General features: G+C 33.5%; 2 protein-coding genes across 4 annotated transcripts in view; one reads left to right on the plus strand and one right to left on the minus strand.

The window, feature by feature from the left end:
• Positions 1–24226, plus strand: part of LOC145259439 (xylose isomerase-like) — a 128042-nt gene that overhangs the window by 56585 nt on the left and 47231 nt on the right. Inside the window, exons 1-4 of one of the 3 annotated variants that reach the window (XM_080117228.1) lie at positions 16644–16720; positions 19562–19638; positions 21051–21123; positions 23166–23307. In XM_080117228.1, coding sequence (XP_079973354.1) covers positions 19609–19638; positions 21051–21123; positions 23166–23307 — 245 coding nt within the window. In that variant the 5' untranslated portion in view covers positions 16644–16720; positions 19562–19608. Of the gene's footprint in view, positions 1–16643; positions 16721–17098; positions 17334–19561; positions 19639–21050; positions 21124–23165; positions 23308–24226 lie in introns of those variants that run through there. The other 2 variants (XM_080117226.1, XM_080117229.1) reach the window with 2 other exon arrangements.
• LOC145262578 (uncharacterized) lies at positions 216–722 on the minus strand. The gene has a single exon (XM_080119823.1). The coding sequence runs from the start codon at positions 720–722 to the stop codon at positions 216–218; it is 507 nt and encodes a 168-aa protein (XP_079975949.1).

Raw genomic sequence — 24226 nt, forward strand, 5'->3', positions numbered from 1 at the left:
TTGAAAGGGTATGAATTATAATCAACACTGAATGCATTTGTAATACATTATTTATTTAACTATAACATAAACTTAAATGTTCGTAATGAACGATTGAGGAAACGATAGTCTGTAGCGGCCATGTTGAATGTTCCCAGTCTGTTGTCCTGGTCTCGTCTAGCTGCCAGGCTCAACTAATCTCTTGATGGAAGGGAGATAATTCTGCATTTATCGATTTATGGATTATCTCTCTTTGACCATCTAACACCTCCCCTTTGAAGATGATGTCTGTAAGATGTTTGCTGTGGGTCCACTTGTAGGACTGAGGTTGGTTTGCGCCTTCGTTGTGATCTTCGTGTTGGACCGTCCTTCTTAGCCTTGTTTTGTTTCCTGCATGCTGCGGGAACACTCTGAGGTAATTCAAATGTGTCCAGTAAAATATTCAATGGAATGTCATTTGATTGTCTCTTTGGAAGGTATGAATGACGCAGTTGATTTGCGTGTCTGACCCAAATAGATGATTGTACATCCACATCATATATGACTTTCCCAGAGCGACGTACTATCTGACCCTGTGTCCATTTTTCTTTACCATTTCGGTAATCTTTTGCCCATACGGCTTTTCCTGGTAGGAATGTACGTGATCTTGCTCCATGATGACGATTGAATTGATTTTCCATCGTCCTGTTTCTCTTGGGGTGATTCTTTGGTGATGGACGAATTGCATCCATTGGTAAGCGCATCTTCCTGTTCATCAATGCTTCGGCGGGAGACTTACCCTCCGGGCAATTTGGGTTTGGTGTAGGTCTGTAGCTACTTAGAAATGTTTCTATGATCTCTCGAGTAGTTCCTTCCCCCTTCAACTTCAAGAGTGCTCTCTTAAAAGTGTCTACGAAGCGTTCGGCTTGGCCGTTAGATTGTGGGTGGAAAGGTGGAGATCGTAGGTGCTGGATACTGTTTTGTTTACAGAAATTTGTAAATTCTGTTGATGTAAATGCAGTACCGTTGTCAGAAACTAAAATTTCAGGAACACCCAATCTGCTGAAAATTTCTTGAAGTCTCTTCACCGTTTCATTGGAAGTAGTATGATTCATTTGGGAGATTTCTGGCCACTTTCTGTATGCGTCAACCAATATTAAATAGTTTTGTCCATTTATTGGTCCTGCGAAGTCTATGTGTAGTCGTGACCACGGAATTTCTGGAGTGGGCCATGCCTGCAGTGTTGTTTTCCGAGGAGATTTTGCAACCATTTGGCATTTTTCACAAGTTCTTACTAGTTCTTCTAGTTGCTTGTCCATGTTTGGCCAGTACACATAGCCACGTGCCAGAGCTTTCATCCGATTTATTCCCTGGTGTCCATAGTGGAATTGTCTGAGAACTTTGTTCTGGAGTTTATATGGGACAATCACACGTTCTCCAAAAAGAAGTGTTCCATTAATTTCGGATAAAGATGATCTTCTCTGAAAAAACGGTTGAAGTTGCTGGTTGGTGCATGTTTTTGGCCAGCTTGAAAGATGAAATTTTCTGACTTTTTGTAGTAATGGGTCTGCAGCTGTAGCCTCCTGAATCATCTCTGAAGTGACCGGTAAAGATCTTATCGTGGAACCAAGTCCAGACATAACTTCCGGTTCCACCGATATTGCAGCGATGACTGTGTCTTCTATTACTTTCTGATGGGAAGAGATGAGTCTTGATAGCGCATCTGCCTGGCCGATTTTGCTCCCTGGTTGGTGCTTTATAGAAAAGTCATAGTCCAGCAGCATAGTTGCCCACCTCTGTAATTGGTTTGCTGTATATACCGGAATTCCTTTCCTGCTACCAAAAATGCTTATTAAGGGCTTGTGGTCTGTGATCAGAGTAAAATGTCGGCCATATAACATTTTATGGAATTTCTTGACTGCATATATTATTGCAAGTGCTTCCTTCTCAATTTGGCTGTATTTTCGTTCCGTAGGCGTCAAAGACTTTGATGCATGTGCAATTGCTTTTTCGCTTCCGTCAGGGAAAATGTGTGATATTACTGCTCCGACTCTGTAGTCTGAAGCATCTGTCACAACAGTAATGTCCAAAGATGAGTCATAGTGTGTCAGCAATAAATTTGAACTGAGAAGTGCTTTAATTTTCTCAAACGACTCTTTGCAGGCGTTGGACCAGTTCCATTTGGTATCTTTTTGTAAAAGATTATTTAGTGGTCCCCGTAACCTATGTAGTTCGGGTAAAAATGAACCATAGTGGCTTACAAGTCCAAGAAAAGAGCATAATGTTGCAACGTCCTTTGGAGCTGGCATATGCTTTATTGCCTGGATATTGTCCGGGTCTGGTTTTCGACCATTTTTTTCAAATATAAATCCAAGGTATTTCACAGAAGTTTGGAAAAATTTGCATTTATCTGGTCTTAAGTGAAATCCATATTGTTGGATTCGCTCCAGCACGGAAGTGAGGAGATACAAGAGTTCTTCTTGAGATGTACCTGTCACAATAATGTCATCAATATAGGCAGAAACTCCTGGCAATCCTGTGAGCATGGTGTCCATGGTTTGTTGAAATATTGCTGGAGCTGACTTGACCCCAAATGGAAGGCGGTTAAATTGAAACAGTCCCTTGTGGGTGTTAATAGTGAGAAGATTTTTGGAATCTTCGTCAACTTCCATTTGCAAATATGCGTCTGCAAGGTCCAGTTTTGCAAAGCAAGTCCCACCATTAAGTTTTGAAAACAGATCTTCTGGTACTGGTTAAATAGGCGACCAAAATTCTCTCACTTGTCCACCGTGACTTGGCAGGTCCGATAAGAGATAACTTTAGGTATGAATTGAATTTTGTTGATGATTAAACAGGCTTAATTATGGTTTATTTCTTAAACAAATCCGACACTATCCTAGCTACTAAAACATATTTAGCTGACATCACCTTGTACGGTTTGGTAAAATGTATTCGTTCGGACAATGGAACTGAATTTACTAGTAAAGACTTTGAACTTCTATTAATTAACCATCGTATTAAACATGAGAAATCAGCCCCTTATTCCTCATTTCAAAATGGCACCGTTGAAAAAGCATGGCAGACTCGTTTTGAAATGGCAAGATGTCTACTTATTGAATCGAAATTAGCCCAAAGTTTATGGACATACGATTTAATGGCAGTGGCATATATCGGAAATAGATCATTCAATAAAAGATTAGACGAAACCGTGTATGAAGTGTTTTGCGGTGTAAAACCCAAATTGAACCGAATGCATATATTTGATTCAAATTGCTATGCATTCATAGAAAATATGTGTAAACTAAATATTAAAAGCGAAAAAGGTATTTTCATAGGTTATGATAAAAACAGCCGGGCTTATTTAATTTATTTTTCAGACCAAAATGCCATAAAATAAGTTAGATGTGTAAAATTCAATGGCACATTTAATTTAAAAAATGAAGAACCAGTGAACTAAAACGTGAGGAAATATTATTTAGTGTTTTGTCAATCACAACGAAAATATTAATAATGACGACAATTGCAGTAAAAATACTAATGTAAATATTAGCTTGACACGTCGATACCCAATAAAGAATTTAAAAAAAACCCAGAGTTCTTAAAAATTGAAAACACAGTAGATTACTGTTACTCATTGAAAAGTGCACCAGAAAGTTATATTGAGGCGATTAATTCCGAAAATCACCAAAAACGCTATGGAATCCGAATTGGAAGTTTATCTGAAAATAATACATATGAAATGATAGCAAAGCCAAAGGATAAGAATATAATTTCTTCTCGCTGGGTTTTCTTAAAAAAAAATCATAGCTTCTGGCAGTGAAACTTTTAAAGCAAGATTTGTTGTAAAAGGTTTTTCCCAAATTTCTGGAACCTTGCCACATTCTCACCGACAACAAATTTAACGACAATTAGAATTTTATTGCAACTTGCCGCTCAATACAATTTTAAAGTACATCAAATGGATGTAAAAAAATGCTTATTAAAATGCTCTGATTGACTGTGAGATTTATATTTACCCACCTCCTCCCCGAGGAATTTAAAATGAAAGATAAAAATTTTGTATGAAAACTGAATAAGTTGCTTTATGGTCTTAAACAAAGTGCCCACAATTGGAATCTAAGACTCCATAATTATTTAATAGAACAAATATTCAGGCAGTGTCCTGTAGATGCATGCATGTATACCAAAATATAGGTAATAAATTGTTTATTTGTTTTTTTGGATCCACAATATATTACTCGTCTGAAATTGTGACAACACTTTAAATGATGTTAAAAATAAAATCAAATAAAAAATTTCAAATGGCCGATCTTGGGCAGTTATCATGGTTCTTTGGTATAAAGGTTACTTGTGAAAATGAAACTATAACAATGAACCAATCATGGTACATTGACAAAATCCTGGTAAAGTTTGGAATGCAAGATTCCAAACCACATATAACTCCTGTTGAGACTGATATAAATAAGAATACAGAGATCGAAACAAAATTAATAGACGATCGATTATACAGAGAAATTATTGGAAGTCTAATCTATTTGATGACTGCCACTAGGCCTAATATATGTTACACTGTAACAAAGCTATCTCAAAACTTATAAAAACCGACAATTACGGACTTAACTTGTGCAAAACAATCCCTTCGCTATCCAAAAGATACCAAGGAACAATCTTTAGTATTTAAAAAGTCCACATACCCCCTATATTTAGAGGGCTTTTCGGATTCAGATTGGGGGAAACACTGAGGATCGAAACAGTATAATAGGATTCTGTTCGAAACTGGAACAATTCAGTTCAACCAGTATTTCACATTCGCAATAAATTATGAAAATGAAACTATGAATATAATATGTTTTGATAATTCATTTGAACTCAAATCTTAGACATAAGAGCACAAACAGCTAATATTTGTCAAACCAATACATTTAAATGAAAACATATGAAATAATATAAAACAATTTATCTTTCTCAAATAATTTTTATTTTGTAAAGTAAATCAAATTTTTCAGCTAGCAAATAAATGAACATAAAATAAAAAATGGACTCTTCCCCCTCTTCTGAGATCTGAACTAATAAATTGAAACCTTTACATAGAAATTACTCCTTTTTCTTGTTACTGACAAACTCTATGCATGATCTAAAACATTCATCAATGCTGTAGTGGGGGTAAAAAATTTAAGTGAGATTAAATTTCCTCGCCCCAAACAAATAATAAAAAAAAGGGAATGAGAATGAAACGAACGAACCTCCTTCTGATTTAAATGCACAGCATTTATTTTTTAAACAACAACAATAACAACAACAACAACAACAACAACAACAACAAGGTAATTACACAAAGGTAAATAAATGAATAGAAAGGGTTGTTTTCTTTGTGAACGGTGACGGAGGTAATTAAATGTTTTTTATGTAAAGAAGAAAACTGTTCTTTTTCTCGCTTACTTAGCGGAAAGATATGCAAGGATAAAAAGAGTCCATCAGGGTAACAAGTCCATCTCCATGTGGAGGAATTAATGGTTGGGCGTATGTGTGTTTAACATCCAATGCAGACGGGTCGACATTGATGTTTACGCCATGCTGAAAAGGTCGACTGACTTATTTGGGTGCAAAAATGCTCTTTTTATAGATCTAGACCGGCCCCAGGCAGCATTAGATTCTGCTGATATTTTGGCATTTTGGAAATTCGTTAAAAAGATTATATTCTTAATTATCTCATTGGCTGGTTGTGTCACGTGATGGTGCTTCCACCTACATCCGTCAAAAATATGTTATTTTTACTTTTGTTATTTTGAGCAAAGTGTGTGGGCGTATCTGAATTTGTGCCATTGCTAAGCGATTATGTTTTTTTCTCAAAATGTGCGGGGGAAAAATTGCAATGAATAATGGCTCGTTATTTACGCGTGAGTGTGTGTGTGTGTGTGACTGTACAATGCATAAAGGAATGGTGTCATTTTTACTAGATGTATTGAATCCTCCTTTACTTTTTCCTAGAATGACATCGTACGACTGAAACAACTCCTCTCAGTATAGCTCTGATTAGTCCCTTCTCAAGCCATTTTATCAGAGGAAAAGTTTTCGTATTTTAAAATCACCCAGGAGACAAATATGTCCCATTGAGTACTGTTGCTAGATCTGGGCAAATGCTATATTGTGTATGTTGTATTCAAAATCGACAAAAATATTTTAATTTAGTATTAACAACTTAACATTACGAGAGGAAATTGAACATGAGTTAGATTCATATTTCACATTGAAACCTAAAGTATTTTACAAGCAAGCCATTTATAAGCTCGTTGACAGTTGGAAAGTTATTAAGAGCAAGGATCGTTATTGTCATGAATAAAGATTTTCTAAAACACAGTTTATCATTTTCAAGATGAAATTTTGAACAAGCAAAACTTTTTGCATCGACCTGATACACACACATCTACAATGCCTATCCCAGTCATACACATGCAAACTCAAGTGGCGCCAGCCGAAACTAACATAGTTATTCAATTTTTTTTTTTTTTCATCTTAAACGTTTTTTGGATTCTTTAACTTGTCAATGCTAAATTAAAATATTTTTGTCGATTTTGAATACAACATATGCCATACAGCATTTGAAATGTTAATATACTCCACGAAAACAAAACAAAAATGAACAAGAACTCATAGCAACCCTTTAATCAGTTGAGACCAAGGTACGCATTTTTATTTTTATGCACAGGTGCTTATATTGCTTATCTGATTTTATTCTGTTTTTCATCCGCTTCAACTTATGGTGCACTCGTTTTCCAAGTTCAGACAAAGAGATCAAGAGACATCACAAGTATACAATAGCTGAGGATATTCAAATTTAGTATATTTTCTTCCAAAATCTATTCTGTAAGCATAAAACGTGTATTTCCACGATTAGTAAATGTCTATCAGAGAGAGAGAGAGAGAGAGAGAGAGAGAGAGAGAGAGAGAGAGAGAGAGAGAGAGAGAGAGAGAGAGAGAGATTCAGACAGACAGACAGACAGACAGATTGTTATCATTATAAAACAAAGCTATTAAAATGATTAACTTCTTATTAATAAAACCGTAACCAGCGATTGATATAGTTTGGCCTTCAGGTTATCAATAACCAGTTAGAAGTCAAGATAAATATATGTCAATAAATATATCTAATATCGGATTATCAGGTTTAGAGTTCAGATTTGTGTGTGGAATATTGGTACATTATTTATGCTGTTGTAATGTTTCTATGCATGCATATATAAAAATGCTGTTTATATATATATATACAGTGATGATCATATTTATTGGCACGGTAAAATAAAAGTTAAATTTTGTCTAATAAATTCTAAAAAAGGGATTAAATTAAAGAAAATAACAAAGTATATTATGTATTTTTAACTGGCCTTTCCGATGCAGCAATCGGATTTTAGAAAAAATAAATAACAAAGGAACAACAAACATAATTGCAAAAAACCCTTGTTCAAAATTATTGGCACGATTTATTTAATAATCAATTGTATAGCCTTTGGCCTTGATTACCTTCCTCAGTCGCTTTTCATAGTTTACAACCAAGTTGTTGCACTCTTCAGTAGTAATTTTAGCCCACTCTTCCTGACAATAATCCTCCAATTGAATAAGATTCTTAGGCTTCCTTTGCATTACCCTCAATTTTAATGTTCTCCATAAATTTTCAATTGGATTAAGGTCTGGGCTTTGTGATGGCCACTCCAAAACATTAATATGATTGTCCTCAAGCCATTTCTTAGTCAGTTTAGCCGAATGCTTTGGGTCATTATCTTGCATGAACCACCAACGACGACCAAGTGAGAGCTCTTTAGCAGAGTCTTTCAGGTTTTCATCCAATATTTTAACATAATCTTCCTTTTTTATGCTACCTGTGACCTTAACAAGTCGCCCTGGTCCAGAGGCAGCAAAGGATCCCCAAAACATCAAACTGCCTCCACCGTGCTTCACTGTGGGTATGGTGTTCTTAGGCAGGAAAGCTTCGCCAGATTTTCTGTAAATATAAGACACTTTATTATGGCCAAATAACTCTATTTTCGTTTCGTCAGTCCATAGAACACGTTTCCAGAATGCAACATCTTTATCAATATGACGTTTTGCAAAGGCTAGCCTTGCTTTCAGGTGCATAGGCTTCAATAAGGGAGTCTTTCTCGGGCGACATGCTTTTAAACCAGCTCTCTTCAAAACTCTACCAACTGTATGTCGAGATACATTCACTCCAGAGGTGCTCTGTTCATCAACAATCTCCCCAACAGAGATCCTTGGGTTTTGTTTTACTTGTCGAACAATTTTCCGTTCATCTCTTGGGGAAAGAATCCTTTTTCTCCCTCTACCCTCTAAACTCATAACGTGGCCTTGCGATTTGAACTTGTTTATTATGGCTCTAACAGTGGATTTGGGAAGGTTTAGCTTCTTTGAAATCTTATCATAGCCCTCCCCATTGGTATGGCATGCTACAACAAGCTTCCTGACGTCTTCGCTGTGTTCCTTAGTTTTAACCATGGCGATTGAAAATTATAATTTAGTCACTTATAATAGTTTAAATAAATCGCTATCTAAAAATTATCTGAAAAAAATTATTCACTGAATTAGCGTTAAACAAGCATAATATGGCTATAAAAAAGTTCAGAAAGCACGTAAACCGGAAATTGATTGATATTATACTGATACTAAAAGAAAAACAAAGCCGTGCCAATAATTTTGAAAATGGGTTTTTTGCAATTATGTTTGTTGTTCCTTTGTTATTTATTTTTTCTAAAATCCGATTGCTGCATCGGAAAGGCCAGTTAAAAATACATAATATACTTTGTTATTTTCTTTAATTTAATCCCTTTTTTAGAATTTATTAGACAAAATTTAACTTTTATTTTACCGTGCCAATAAATATGATCATCACTGTATATATATATATATATATATATATATATATATATATATATATATATATATATATATATATATATATATCCTGCACTCATGATTCCTGAAAGGATGAAAAACTAGTGTCTGTAGGTATTAAGAATATATATATTAATAATTATGTCAGCCTCTTTAAGAACTAGGTTCTTATTGTTACTTTGAAATGAAATAAGCCGGTCATTTAAGCCCATGTGAACAGATCATGATGTTAAAATCACATGATCACTCTCATCTCTTCTTGAATGATATGTACGCTTTATATAAATGTTAATTTCAACTATATTTCTTGCGGTTAATGTTGGCCAAGCAGTTTGTTCCTTGCTAATGGAGTCAGAGATAACTTTGTGGCCAGGCTTGAATCTTCTGACCAGTGGCAATCATGACACCCTGCACTGATGATTCCCAAAAGGATGAAACACTAGTCTCTGTAGGTATTAAAAATAATTATAGTAATAATTATATATATATATATATATATATATATATATATATATATATATATATATATATATATAGTAATTTATAAAATATATATGGCGATTAAGCTACACTAAATATTCTGCGTTTCATCCATTATAGGATTCGTCAGGCTTATGCGCGAATTCTGTGGTTGTTTCTCGTTTTTATACATGTTGAGGATTTTAGTTAGCCAATCAGCTTTCTAGTATCCACCGCGCCCCTTCCTATCAGCCAATGGGCGTGCATTTTATTGAACAAAGGATCTGTTTTAGAACTATGTTAGTGGTTTAAGGCAGACGATTTTCCTCCTTTCTTTCTTTCTTTTTTTTTATATATATATAAATATACATGTGTACACACATACATGCACACACACATATATATATATATATATATATATACATATATGTGTGATCGTTTATGTATATTCATGTTTATTTAATTTATTTATTTGTTTGTTTTCTATTGTTTTTGTTAGTTTTAAAGCTATTTTGTATCGCTATCCGAGAGTAAGTTTTATTTTGTGAACACAGTTGTTTGCTATTTCTCGTCTACAGTTTAATAGATTTTGGGGTTCTTTAAAGTACAGGATAGCAAATTTTTCATGGAGGCATAATTTACATGGGTCGTCTAAATGTCTGCACGTGGTAGCTTGTCTTATTATTTTCCATTCGACTACCGGCAAATGTTCGCTTTCTTTGAGTTCCCAGTATTTATTCGCTAGTGTTGTTTTTATACAGTGTTTTTTTTATTTTTGAATGTACTTTTGTGGTCATAGTATCGGGTTTTGAAATCTAAGAAAGTCATGCCTACGTAATATTTCTTGTTATTCGGGTTTCCTTTCGCAAATATTGTTGCTTGATAAACTACACTTTTTGTTAGACATTTATTTTGAACTGGGCAAAGTGTGCAGTGTCTACAGTTGCATTTATCTTGTTCGTTATTAGTATTTTTATTTATGGTATGGTTGTTCTTGTCCGTGTTTGGTTTGTTATTATTATTATTATTGTTATTATTATTGTTATTATTATTATTATTATTATTATTATTATTATTATAGAAATAATAGTGTTGGTTTTATTTTTGTCATGGTGTCTACTTTTTTATTGTTTATTTTGTTGTTGTTTACATTGTTTTTATTTAGTATTTTGTTATTATGTGCTTTAATTATCATCTCTAAATTTTCGCAACAACTTAAGATAACTTCAAGGTATTTTTATTGAAGATTTTGTGTAAGGGGTTGGTCGCGGGAAAGTGTTTTTCAATAAGATCTAGAAATTTCTTGCCAAGTTTTGTTTTTAACATTTGATTGTATGGGGCCGTATACCAAATTATAGTTCTTTTTCTTCTATTTTTAATTTTATTATAGTTGTTGGTGTTTTGTTGCTTATATTTGATATCGATATTTTTGTATCCACTATTTTTTAGGGCTGTTTCGTAGATATTGGTTGACCTGTTAAATGCATTTTCATCACTGGAGTTATTACTGAGTCTACTTACGATCGAGTTAGGAATGTGTTTTATAATTGATGGTGGGTGGTTGGACTTAGGGTTTACGTAAATTGGAGTAGCGTTATCTTTTAAGTATGGTTCATATGTGTTTTTATCTAAGTTTAACGTGACGTCCAGGAAGTTTGTTATTTTTATGTTAGCTGATACGTCTGCTTTTAGGCCTAATTTTTTCATTTCCTTGTGTATGGTTTTCTTAAAGTTTTCTCCCTTGACTTTGTTGGAGTTTTTTATTATAGCTAGTCCGTCATCTCTATATAGGCCGATATCCGTAGTATCGAATATGCTTGTAAGGGTATATAGAATGAATAATCCCACAAGATCTGATGCCTCTGCAGAATCTCTGGCACCCATCGCCAAATCAAATGAATTTTTCATTTTAGTTTTTATCCATTGGTTATTGTTATTTATTAGAACTGATTTTCTACATTTTTTAATGATGTTGATTTCTTCCGAGGATATATCAGTGTATGCCTCGGCAAATTCTAGGGCAATGTTAAAAAATTCTTCGGATATCGAGGGATAAAAGTCTATGATGTCAAACTGTATGAACATACATTTATCTTTGTTTTCTATATTAAACTGTAGACGAGAAATAGCAAACAACTGTGTTCACAAAATAAAACTTACTCTATGATAGCGATACAAAATAGCTTTAAAACTAACAAAAACAATAGAAAACAAACAAATAAATAAATTAAATAAGCATGAATATACATAAACGATCACACATATATGTATATATATATCTATATATATATATTTATATATATGTATGTATGTGTGCATGTATGTGTGTACACATATGTATATTTATATATAAAAAAAAAAGAAAAAAAGAAAGGAGGAAAATCGTCTGCCTTAAACCACTAACCTAGTTCTAAAACAGATCTTTTGTTCGATAAAATGCACGCCCATTGGCTGATGGGAAGGAGTGCGGTGGATACTAGAAAGCTGATTGGCTAACTAAAATCCTCAACATATATAAAAACGAGAAACAACCACAGAATTTGCGCATAAGCCTGACGAATACTATAGTGGATGAAACGCAGAATATTCAGTGTAGCTTAATCGGCATATATATTTTATAAATTACTAACTAGCTCTACCTACGTATTGAGCACTTTTGAAGTAAATACTTAAAGTTTACGCATAAATCTATACTATCGTATATTAATTTTATGTGAGTAAATGAAGTAGTTATATATATATATTTATATATATATATATATATATATATCTATGTATATATTCTTAAAGATACCACGTTAGCAGGAACAGACACTGAAGTACTCAAGTATTTACTCACCGGGTAGAGCTTTTTTTTTTATCCATATAGGTTTGCCTTACCATTGAAAATTTATTTTTCAGCTTAATTTTATTACTATATATATATATATATATATATATATATATATATATATATATATATGTTTATATGCAATATAACTACTTGGGATAATAATGACATATAAATGAATAACAAAGTTCTTTTTTCAATAGCTCAATAGTGTGATACTAGAGCTATAAATATTTTCTATAAATATTTAGTATGTTAGAAGGAACAGAGGGGAATGTTGTTTTCATATAATTAATACCTTGCATACAATTATCTCAGCCCTAGTATTGGTATATAAGTATATAATAGTTCATCAATTATAATTGTGATGATGAAGCCCATTTGTGCAAAATTATAAATGATGAACTAATAATATACTTATATGCCAACACCGGGGCTGAAACAATTGTATGAAAGATGTTACCCATAAAAGATAAACATTTTCAAAATAAGTATCTGTTCCTAGTTTGAATCATATGGAAAAAGAACTCAAGGTACAAGTTTTTCATTTGGCAACAATCAAGGTACAACAGGAGTCAGTGTCTTACTGGCTTAGAAATGGTTGGACAAGGTTATTGATGTACAACACATCACTGACAGAATCATTCAAATTAAATTGAAAATAGGCAACTCTAGTCACATTCATGCCTGCATATTCTCTCCGAATTGGTCTTAACCATGCTACAAGAACTCATTTTATGAAAAACTGAGAGTTATCTTCAAAAATACCATGCAGTGATCTTCTTTTCCTTTGTGATGACTGAAAGATCCATTGATTGGTGCAAGCATTTAACTTCCTTTCTGACTTCTCAATCAGAGGCCACCTATCAGGCAAACTGAGGACACAACAGCAGATAATGAAAGGGAGTGCCTACTAGATACATTCTCATATACAAACTCAAAATACAAGTTTTTCTTTCCTTACAAACAGGACATTCACTCTAACTAATTCATATACTATATCATAGGCAGACTCTTCTCTCTTCCTGACTAATGAGACATTAATAACTCATGAACTTCCTTTTTGTTTTTGCTCATACTAGTGGAGTTATTCCTTTACTAACACCTTTCTCTTCCATTCTCATTTACTTACATGTTAACAACGGAGACTCAATAAAGTTGCTGTAAATATTAGAAATGGACTTCACATGTCTTTAAAACCAGACATTTGGTAATGTTTACAGAAAACTATAGAAAACCATTTTATTTAAAGGACACACATGTGCAGGTGTACATAAAAGTGGAATGGGTTACAAACGAAACAATAACATTGTTATATACATATTCTCTTATTGCCTTTGCATTTATAAATATTGCAGATGAGTTATCTCAACACGACTATAGATCCGGACTCTTCGTTTGTCATAACACTCAACATTTGGAAATTCTTCACATTTGGTGATTCTTCTTCAAGTAGCAAGTTTAAAACTATATACAAAAACATGGAAAAACAAGTCAGTTGAGAAAACCCCCGACTGATTGTTAGATAATGCTCTGATATATATATTTAGTGGATACATGTTTTTTTTTACTAGCATATGTACGCTCTACACTATATGGTGTATAAAATCATTCATTTCTCCACACACACACACACACACACACACACACACACACACACACACACACACACACACACACACACACACACACACACACACACACACACACACACACACTATTTTGCATCCAACTGATCTCGGACTCCCTAGCAACAAGTGGTGACCTTGACATGATCTTCGAACATGTACAACAGCTGGCAAAGATGACATATCATCCAGACCTGACCAATTACACTTTTCAAACATCTCAACAAACAGCCAAGAACCAATACTGAGCTCTTGACTCCATACTGTATGTAAAAAAGTCAAGCTTGGTACCAACGATACCCTTCAAGGCCTACTAACTCTCTTTAACAACAGATACGACAAGCAAAACCTCATGGACATTCATCAAGCACCATAAAATCCATGGATATCCATTAACAACTTGATGAAAGAAATTGCACCTACATGCTGCTATATGCACATTGAAAAACTCAACAACTGGACGTTTGTTGATTCATTCAAGACACAGCGAATCCATCACTTTGAATGATGCACTCCAACATCAGTACAGCCTCACTTGTACTTGGTCCTGTAGATTCACTTGCAAACCTTGCACGACTAACTTCGACCGTAACGTTTCACTGGTCTTGAGAATTAACTCTGCACTATGAATGATACAATCAACAAGTGCAGACCCATTTGCACTTATTCTTTTGAACCTACAGATGCACAGGCAAGCTACGAATACAAGGAATCATGCAAACCTATTTGTGCTCACTCATCAGTTTTGACTAACAGTGCAGATGCATGTGTACTATAGATTTTTCATCAACATTGCAGACACACTTGCACTCATTATTCTGACAGTCCTTGTAGATACATTTTGTACACATCTGCACTTTTGATACAATTGTTTGCCACATTGGTTTTTCTTTTTCTAAATGATTATGATCTATTAGAAAAGGGAGAGAGTATTGTCACAGTATCGGTTTACCATCCCTTTTGTTTACGTTATAATGTTACAGATTCAAACAAACCTTTTTCCAAAAAACGTTGGTGTTAAGTCATGTTCCAAAAACCCTGATTTTTCAAACACATGTGGTAGAACTTCCTCACACCCAGTCAAATACCAGCATCTAAATACTCTCAAGCAACATCCCAGATACTTTTGACCGCAACAAACTCAATCATTGGTTAATTACAGTTGTTTGTTTGTTTGGTGATATTGCTGCTGTTAGATAGATTCAGTGGACTTCCACCAGAAAAATCAGTTCAGCCAGGGGGTCAGGAGGCCCCTACTTATCTCTGTAGTCAGTCATCAAACCCTGAAAGAGAAAATGCAGCAGCAAATCAAATTACACTTTTCAGGGTAGCTCTCAAACTACTAGAATGCAATTCAATCTTTCATACCTTGCTGCCTGCTTCATCCACTCAACTCCACCGGACTCCTCTCTAGTTCCTGCTCTGACTTCTGCAGTTCCAATTCCTGCAACTCGAGCTCACGCCTGCACTCCCAGCTCATTTCTGCAGCTTTCAGTCCCTGCAGCTCCAGCTCACTCCTGAAGCTTCCAGCTCTTTTTTTTGGTTCCAGGTGCTCTGACTTTTGTGTTCGATGCTCCAGCACCTATTAGCAGCCTCTTTCAACAGTACTTGCTACAGAAGCTTCATCTCCTACCTAGACCAGTGGTTCCTGCTTTAGCTCTTTCCAGCAGTTTCTGTCCTAGTGCTCGTCTGTCAACATATGGATTATTTTTTCTTGTTGGTAGTAATTCTTGTTGTAGGAGTTACATCCCTTATAAAAATAAAGATGTCTTCCTTCAGCTAACACGTCTCGCTTCGTCTCCTTAATATAACATATTCGTACTAATAATATTACAAAAAGGTACAACAATCTATGCCCAGCTTTTTGTTCCACTGATCATCAGTGCCTGGCTCCAAGATCCAAACTTTCCTGCAACCTCTATTCCTGTCAATCCACTGTCTGATCATGTCCACACGGATTAAACCTACTTGAGACATTTCATCACACCTCAGGGACGTCCAAGTCAATTTCCTTGTGATGTCATTCGATGTTGTCTTGGGTCGAGTTTCCTCACTTCCATTCTTGCAATCACTGTTCCTGTTGACCCAGCCCTTTGCCAGGTCCTCACGAACTGGACCTATGTGAGAGCTCATCACACCTCGGTGATGTCCATGTGAATCTCCTTGTAATGTATCCTAAGCTGTTTCCCCATGTCCAACCTTTCCAGCTATCCAGTGTCTGCATTCCTACTGTCCAGGTACAATATCTACTTTTCTGCATCTTTCCTGCTTCAAAATCTTTATTGATCAACTTTCTCCAGTTTTAGTTACATTTTCCTAATGTATTTATAGTGAAATAAATACAACTTTCCTATACAACTATTTATCTGTGTTTGTCATCTCTTCTTTGTCATTTGTCGCATTTTGCCTGCATTTACTTTCTCAGTTGTATGGTTGATCAGCATGCAACCTATTGGCCTTCCTACAACAGAATCTCTTTTCACACATTCTGAAGGACACAATTTCAGAGCGAACCCAAATTTATTGTTTCCAAGTTGTTACTTTGTTTTTATTGGCATGCGTGTATTTGAAAATATCCATATACGGAAAGCCAATGTTTGCCCAACCTCCTCAAGTGTAAGAAAATGGAGATAGATGAGGATTCGCTTGACAAAGTATGTTTAGATGATGAAACTATAGAGGTTATCAAAAAGTTTTATTACCTTGGTTATACCATTGGAGCACAATGTGGAGCAGGTGTTAATATGATTGCATGAGTTAGTAGTGGATGTTTACAACTCACTCTAAATCTCCACCTAATTGCCTAAAAAACAAAACAAATCAAATTCAAAACAGCAGCATAGAATTTATCTCCCTTAGCAAACAACAACAACAACAATAATAGCAGCAGCAGCACCTAACAGCGCTTGCTTGTCCTATAATTGACTGGCCAATATATATTATTGTACGTTACTACTCTAAAATAAATCTTTTATTTTACTTTCCGACATTTTTTCTTTTTACTAAAGCATGATTTTAATAAAAAATAAATTCTTTGGTTGCAATAAAATCTTGCCCAAACCGATTTTACTAAAAGCGACCCTAACATTAGGATATATTTCTAAATTAGTAGATTTAGATTTACGAATATGTGCCAACAATATGGACTGGATTCTTAAACTTTCACATAAATTGCGATCAACATGGCGTATAAAACTGATTATTAACACAGCCTAAAACGAATATAGAAAATTACATAACAAATATAAGAAGAAGTGTTTTTTTTTTGGTATTATCATTGATAGAAACGGTGCAAATTCCACCATCTTGATAAGATCCAAGTCACGTGGTTTCTAAATCGTGTTGTTGTTTTTCGTGTGTCCATGTGTTGTGGCACCCGAACAAACATTTCACGTAGTAATTTTATTTTACTTATCACCTTTCTTCCATATATTCTTCTTTAATTTGCAGCTTTTTGCCAGTCACCATGTCTTCGTTTGCGCCAATGACAAGCAAAGGTTTATCATCACGATGCAGTGCATCAAATTATGATAAACCTGGAGCAGTGTTCTTTCCCGGTTTGTACCGTTAAAAGCCATTGTATTGTTTTTTTTTTTTTGTTTTTATTTCAAATGCTTTAAAATTTAAATGCTGTATAACTTATACACGAAAGCAAATTCGAAACGAACCCAATTTAAATTATGATGACAATAATATTTAAATAATAATGATAATAATAATAATAAAGATTTATTTTACTACTTTAAAAGTTTTAACTTGTGTCAATTGTGACAATGTTTACAATTGAACGTTCGACTTTCAACTACTTAACGTCACTATTTTCTTGCCTCCCCACGAGGGCAGAGTTGGACATAAAATCGTTTTTTTAATGTAGTAACAAGTCAGCCTCGAAAAATAGGTCATTCTGGATTGTGACAGAAAATAAAATTGCCTCAATCTAAAAATATGGCTTCTTCACTGACCGAAGGCAGAAAAGATGAAGGGCAACGTCTACGAACAGATACTGTCCTTACTCCTTTGCTCCTAGTCAAAACAAGGCTAAGGAAAAATGATATAACTTCACTGAATTGGATGGATTCGTAAAATATTTCCTCTTTATTAAAAAACAAACAAAACAAAAATTTCAATGTGTAGTATATGTTTTGTTCTCGGAAATCCTTCCGATTGGGACAATTTAAATTTTTTTTTTTTTTGTACTGTGCAGACTGCAGAACTGCAGAATGCACTTTTTGGGGGAGCTAGGCATCTCCCACATTATAAACTGATCTTGTATCTGATTTTGCCCTCATATGGAAGCAAGTTTTTATTTATTTATTTATTTTTATAGAAAAATTTTCAAATTTTCAAATTTTTTTTTTTTTTTTTTTAGTCATAAAACATTTTTCAGTTTGTGTTTTTTAATTAATAATATTTTACTCCAAATTATTTTATGGGTGTAACCGAAATGATTTGGTTTTGGGTAATAAAAGTAAAAGTATATTTTTTTAACCAAAAATGACTACTGTTGAACAAAGCAAAGCACTTCTGCATTTTAGCTTACTTTTTATTTCCAATTTTTTGTACTTATGCACTTATGCTACCGTGCTGAAATAATAACGTTATTTAGAAAGCCATTCTTAACATAGGGAAAGGAGTGTTTTGTAATTATTCTGTACTTTCACCGAACAATTTAATAAAAATAGATATCATAAAACTCGAATTTAACTGGAAAATAGTATTTAAAAAATAGCACAGTATGTGAGAATAAAATTCTCACATAGTTTAGAACTCTGAGAGAGCAAAAAATAGACATGACATTGAAAAGTGCACTTACCTAGTTGATTAAGGCAGGTCGTCTCATCTTCTCGATTGCAAAATTATGTTGTATCATTTTGTTGCTCAGTCGAGCCTGGTAGTTAAGACTTTGAAAGAAGTGCTAGGGAAAAAGTCTTCTGAGAAGATTATCATTAGTCCATGGTTTTAGGTTCATTCAAACAATCTTCCAATAGAAAAAAGCGGATAATTCTACCAAAGAGTTAAAACCATCTTTGCTGATTAGAAAGACGATATTACAGCAAGAAAAGAACACCAGGTTAAATTGTCTCAAAGATACCATGACAATATTGGGCGCCAAAGCTCTTAAATTAATAAGAATATTAAAAATTGGTCCGTCGTGTATGAAAGGTTTACTCAACTTAAAGTTTTCAGTTAAACCATGCTCAAGCTTGCGTGTTAAAATTCAAATCAACCAATGTGTTAAGCCAATCCACGAATAAAGTGGCACAATTCAAATCATATAATTTCTCACACGTAACATAAATACATCGACTCTGGGCAAGTGAAGACAATCATGAAATTTATTTAATGAACTTCTATCAAAAATTTTTGTTTATTTTAAAAATAAAACAAATTCATTTAATTCAATAAATGTTCCATTAATTAATGTTTTTTGTTGTGTTACTGTGTTGCTTTAATTATTTTAATTTGATTTTCCAAAAACTTTTGCGAAAGCTTAATAAACTCTGCCTCCCGAATCAAACTCTTCCAAAAATAAAAACAAGAAATGCTAAAATGCAGAAGTGCCGAAGATTATGTCAATTCTAATGTGAAAATAGAAAATCAAGATGAGAATAATAGTTCAAATAATCCAAATCATCAATCCTCATCTAAAAAATTTCAAAAACACATTTATTTCTTATTTGATTTGGGGTTTTACCCCAAAAGGCCATACTTATTGAACCCCCACTATAATGTTCTTTTTAAAAACTAAATGCCTTTGATTAATTACTGTATTCTTTCAATGCAGGAATTGATAAGATTACTTATCGACCTGATGCTGGTCCAACAGAGACGATGGTTTTCAAGCACTATGATGCATCTAAAGTGAGTATTCTTTTTAATAACAAAAAGTTTTCTATTTATTGTTTAATTCACTTTTTGTCTGATCAAACAATTGATAGTAAAACGACTATTTTATTATTTTTTTTTTTCAGTTCTTGTTCAGCATTTGCCATATATTAAAAATGTTAAGTGGGGGATGACTTGAGATTATCATTACATAGATTGGTGACTCTTTTAATTAGACAATCCTCCCAGACTTCATCTCCTCCTTTTTATTTGAGTAAGGTGGGTGGTAAGAAGTGGGGGGAGTACTTCTGATTAAACAAAAACTAACTTTTGCAGAATACGAAATGTGCTGAAATAGTAATTATTCTTGAGAATTGATCCATCTTCTAAAAATTATTTCATCTTTTTAAAAATTATGATAGTATTAGTGGGAGCGGAATTAGTTCATATATGTTGTACAATACCTGTCTAGCTGAACCTTTCATCAGATTTTTTTTTTTTGATTATTGATTATCAAAGACATTCCAATACAAAATCTATCCAAGATATCCCAGATACATAAAGTACATTTGTGTGAAATTTCATAAAAATCGGCTCAGATGTTTTAGAGTTTATAGTAAATAAATGCTCTCTCTCTTTCACACACACAAAGTTCCTTTTATATAATAGTAGATACATCCGGGTTTATGGCAATAAAAAGAAAATATTCTTTGTGAGTGTTTGTTGTGAATTTTTCAAGTTTTAACTGGATATACAAACCGACATTTACCTTTTATATAATTTACTAACACACCTCTTGATGTTACCCAGTTGTAAAATATGATTAAATATGATATTTTAATTTATGCAGATTACATGGTTAGTATTACAGTGCCAATTTTCTATTGATTATTATATTGTACCCAATATCTAATAATGATTTCAAAAGTTAGAAAAAAATATTACTTGTGCCATCAGTTGGAATTGAAACAAAAACTTATAGCTCTCCAGCATTATTTGTTACCATCTGAGCCGTGTCCATTCACAAATAAAAACTTTAAAAATAATGTTGTTTAACCTATAAATGTATATTTGTTCATGCATAGAAATAAGATGTTTAGTAAACTTATGCCTGCCAAGTTCCAATTTTTAAAAAATTTTGACCCCTTAGCAGTTATTTTACTAGCTGAAGTCCAAATCGAATTTGTTCCGCAGGTCCAAATTTCCTATATATCAAGTTTCAAGTCTGTAGACCAAAAGTTGACAGAGGAGTTTGGTAAAGGCTGTTCCTCATACAGACAGACAAGGTCACTTTATATGTATATATATATAACTAAATACAATTCTGAAGAAATCCTTGGTGTAAAATTCATTATTTCATGCATAATTTTAATGTTAACAAGTTTTTAATCTTTTTTATGTTTTTGTATGTTAATCAAAAATAATCAAAGGACCAATGTTTGTCATAGGTTGTTTATGGACGAACCATGGAGGAATGGCTACGTTTTGCCGTATGCTTTTGGCATACATTTCGAGGAACTGGTAAATATATATTCAATATATTTTTTTCTTGCTTTGTTCTATGATTTCTTTTTTTTTTTTTTTTTTGGAGATGGGTGGATGAAACAATTCATTTGAACTTAAGTTGGGACAATTCAGAATCAGAAATATCGCAACTTTTAGGAGTACCAGAATCTGAAAAATTTGTGCCTATTGTTAAGTAATAAAAATATATTTTTTTGTCTATTGTTGGTACTAATTATAAAATGATAAATATCTATTGATTTTAAACAATCAGTAAAAATAAAATCTATATACTCCCCTCTCCCTCATCACCACCAAGTGTATTTTTATGCTTGCGAAAAATTACATGGGTTCTTATGGTAATCTGAAAATAAAAAAATAAAACGACTGTTATGTTTTAACTATTCATATTGTGAGATAGACAAATCGGTATATATAAAGAGAGAGAGGGGGTACGTTTTAATACAGCCGGGAACGTGTAATACACAATAAGAAGGGATTTATAGATGTATAGATAGATAGACCGAGAGATTGAAGAGAGCTTGACATTTATACTTTTGACAGTTCCGGGAGTGTTTCTATAAACATTGATACATATATTTCTTTACCTATTTTTGAGATGAGGATTTCAATCTTTTATCATAATGAAGGAACATTCATTATTTAAAATAGCTGAGGGGGAGATGCATTCTTAAGATGATAGAGACACATTCTTAGATGAGTTTATACACAGTCTTATAATTACAGATGAGTGGAACACAAATCTTATAATTCAAAATCACAATACCTTTCTGATGAATAACATAACATGAAGACGCAGATACAAAATTATGAAGTTGTTCGTTTATTCCATTCGACCGGTCAATGGCTTTGCATCAAGGAATTCAAAGTCTCTACATGATTTCTTTCTTCTCCCCTTCACTTCCAAGGTTCGATGTCAGCTCTGTCTGTCCGACTCTGCCCCGCCCTAACTTCTCTGACTCTGCTGACTGACTGACTCTCTTACTGACCTAAAGCTCCCTATATTGAGAACTCATGACGTCATTGCATGACCAAACAACGTGCATATCGGACTCGTGGCCTGACATGCCTCACATGTTCAAGCATGCATCGCTCCTCACATATTTACAACTGATTTCTCATTAATCTAATTTTCCTAACCCACTTTACAAATATGCTTAACATTTTCTATTGTTTGGATCTAGATTCCTTATTTTAATTTCATTCCATTAACAGAAACAAAATTGCATTATCACATTCCTTTTTTGATAAACAGATCTCTAACTATTTTATGGGAACTAAACAATGGTTAATTCTACATTCCATTTTCAATAATATTCTGTATTATTTATTTTAACTTATGATTGGAATTCTCAATTCCAATCCTAGCTTCGCGGGTTCGAATCCTCGGCTATCCTATCTCATATTTACTCACTTACAAGAAGAGGTGACTTGTTCTTGTAACATGACTATATAGCTAAATGTTAAGAGTTGGAATCTGTAATTGTATTGGAATTGGGAGACATTGGAATCATCCTATTTGAACATTCAAATTTTACTGAAATATAATACCCAACATATTTTCATGTAATAGTGAAAACTCCTATTTCCAGTTTGAGCTATTAACACTTTGCTTTGCCGAATTCAAAGAGGGGTGTGTGTTGAATAATATGAAAGAAGGTGGAGTGCAATTTAGCCTGTATAAAGAGAGAGGATGATGTCATGAGTTAGGTGACTTACGTTTTCTAGTGATTCAGTCTTTTGAGTTAAGGATTTCATCTGTATTGGATGACTGTCAGTCAACAGCTAGTGGCTTAGTAGAATTTTTTTTCTAATATTCCAAATTTCACAGTGCAATTTCCTTCTACAAGCAGTGTATTAGATGAATATATTGTGAGCAAAATGTATTTTAAGAACAATGTATTTTGGGAATAGAAATAATTACCCTGAAATATATTTAATTACTTTATTCAGCATTAAATAACCTATAGATGGTTGAAATGCTGTAAATTGAACAAAACCACTTATTACAAACTATTAATTTTTTTCTAATGTTTCAGGTGCTGATCCGTTTGGTTTCCCAACCTTAATGAGACCTTGGGACGATAATTCCAATTCAATGGAAAATGCTCGACGAAGATTACGAGCAGCGTTTGAATTCTTTTCTAAACTTGGAAATAAATACTGGACATTTCATGATAGGTGAGTGAGTGAATTATACGAGCAAATATATATGCTCCTACCCTTGTGTATTTTTGCTGGCATAGGAAGATAATACTATAGAGTTTGTGTGGTAAGATGTTTGCTGGCTATTGGAGATGGCCATTTTGTATTCATCTGACTGGTCTTGAGATGAAGAAGAAAAGGGTCAGCAGAGTTCCATTTAGAAAGACTAACATTGTCTCTATAATTATGTTATTTTATTGAACAGTTTCAACAATGCAGGAACTGGAAATATAAGAAAAGTTAATTTGGCTAGCATGTATTATAGAAATACTAACAGACTGTCTGGCATTGCCCAGTCATAAAATATGCTTAAATATGATATTTTGATTAATGCAGATTTCATATTTATTATATTATATTGGACCCAATATATAGTAATGATTTAAAAAGTTTAAAAAAAAAATGACTTGTGCTCTACCACCAAGAATCGAAACCAAAAGCTTAAGATTTACTTTTTCCTTTGATGTTAATGCCTGAGCTATGAAGACATGTTTGCTGCAAGGCTAAAAATTAAAACGTGAACCGATAGCTATTACGTTATGCATGCATATTCGTAATGCTGTCATTTGACCATCACCTAACAAATTCAGTTTTTTCAATGTTCACACTTTTGCACTGATTTTCCCTGGCTAAAACCCAAAATATAAAGTTTTGCATGGGTTTGAATACCCTATATATTAAGTTTCATGTATGTAGAGCAAAAACTGACAGAGGAGTTTAGTAGGAAAATTTTTTAAAACATATGCATACATAAATATATATAGAAAGAGGTTTGTGTTTAATATAAGCTTTTTACGCAAATATTATGTAAGTATAAATCATGTAAAATATCTGCATGAATATAGTTACACATAACAGTTAACTAAAGATGATCATTCCATGAACAAACTAATAA

The sequence above is a fragment of the Euprymna scolopes genome, chromosome 3, assembly GCF_053919585.1.
Source record: "Euprymna scolopes isolate OS-2025 chromosome 3, ASM5391958v1, whole genome shotgun sequence".
Lineage (NCBI taxonomy): Eukaryota > Metazoa > Mollusca > Cephalopoda > Sepiida > Sepiolidae > Euprymna > Euprymna scolopes.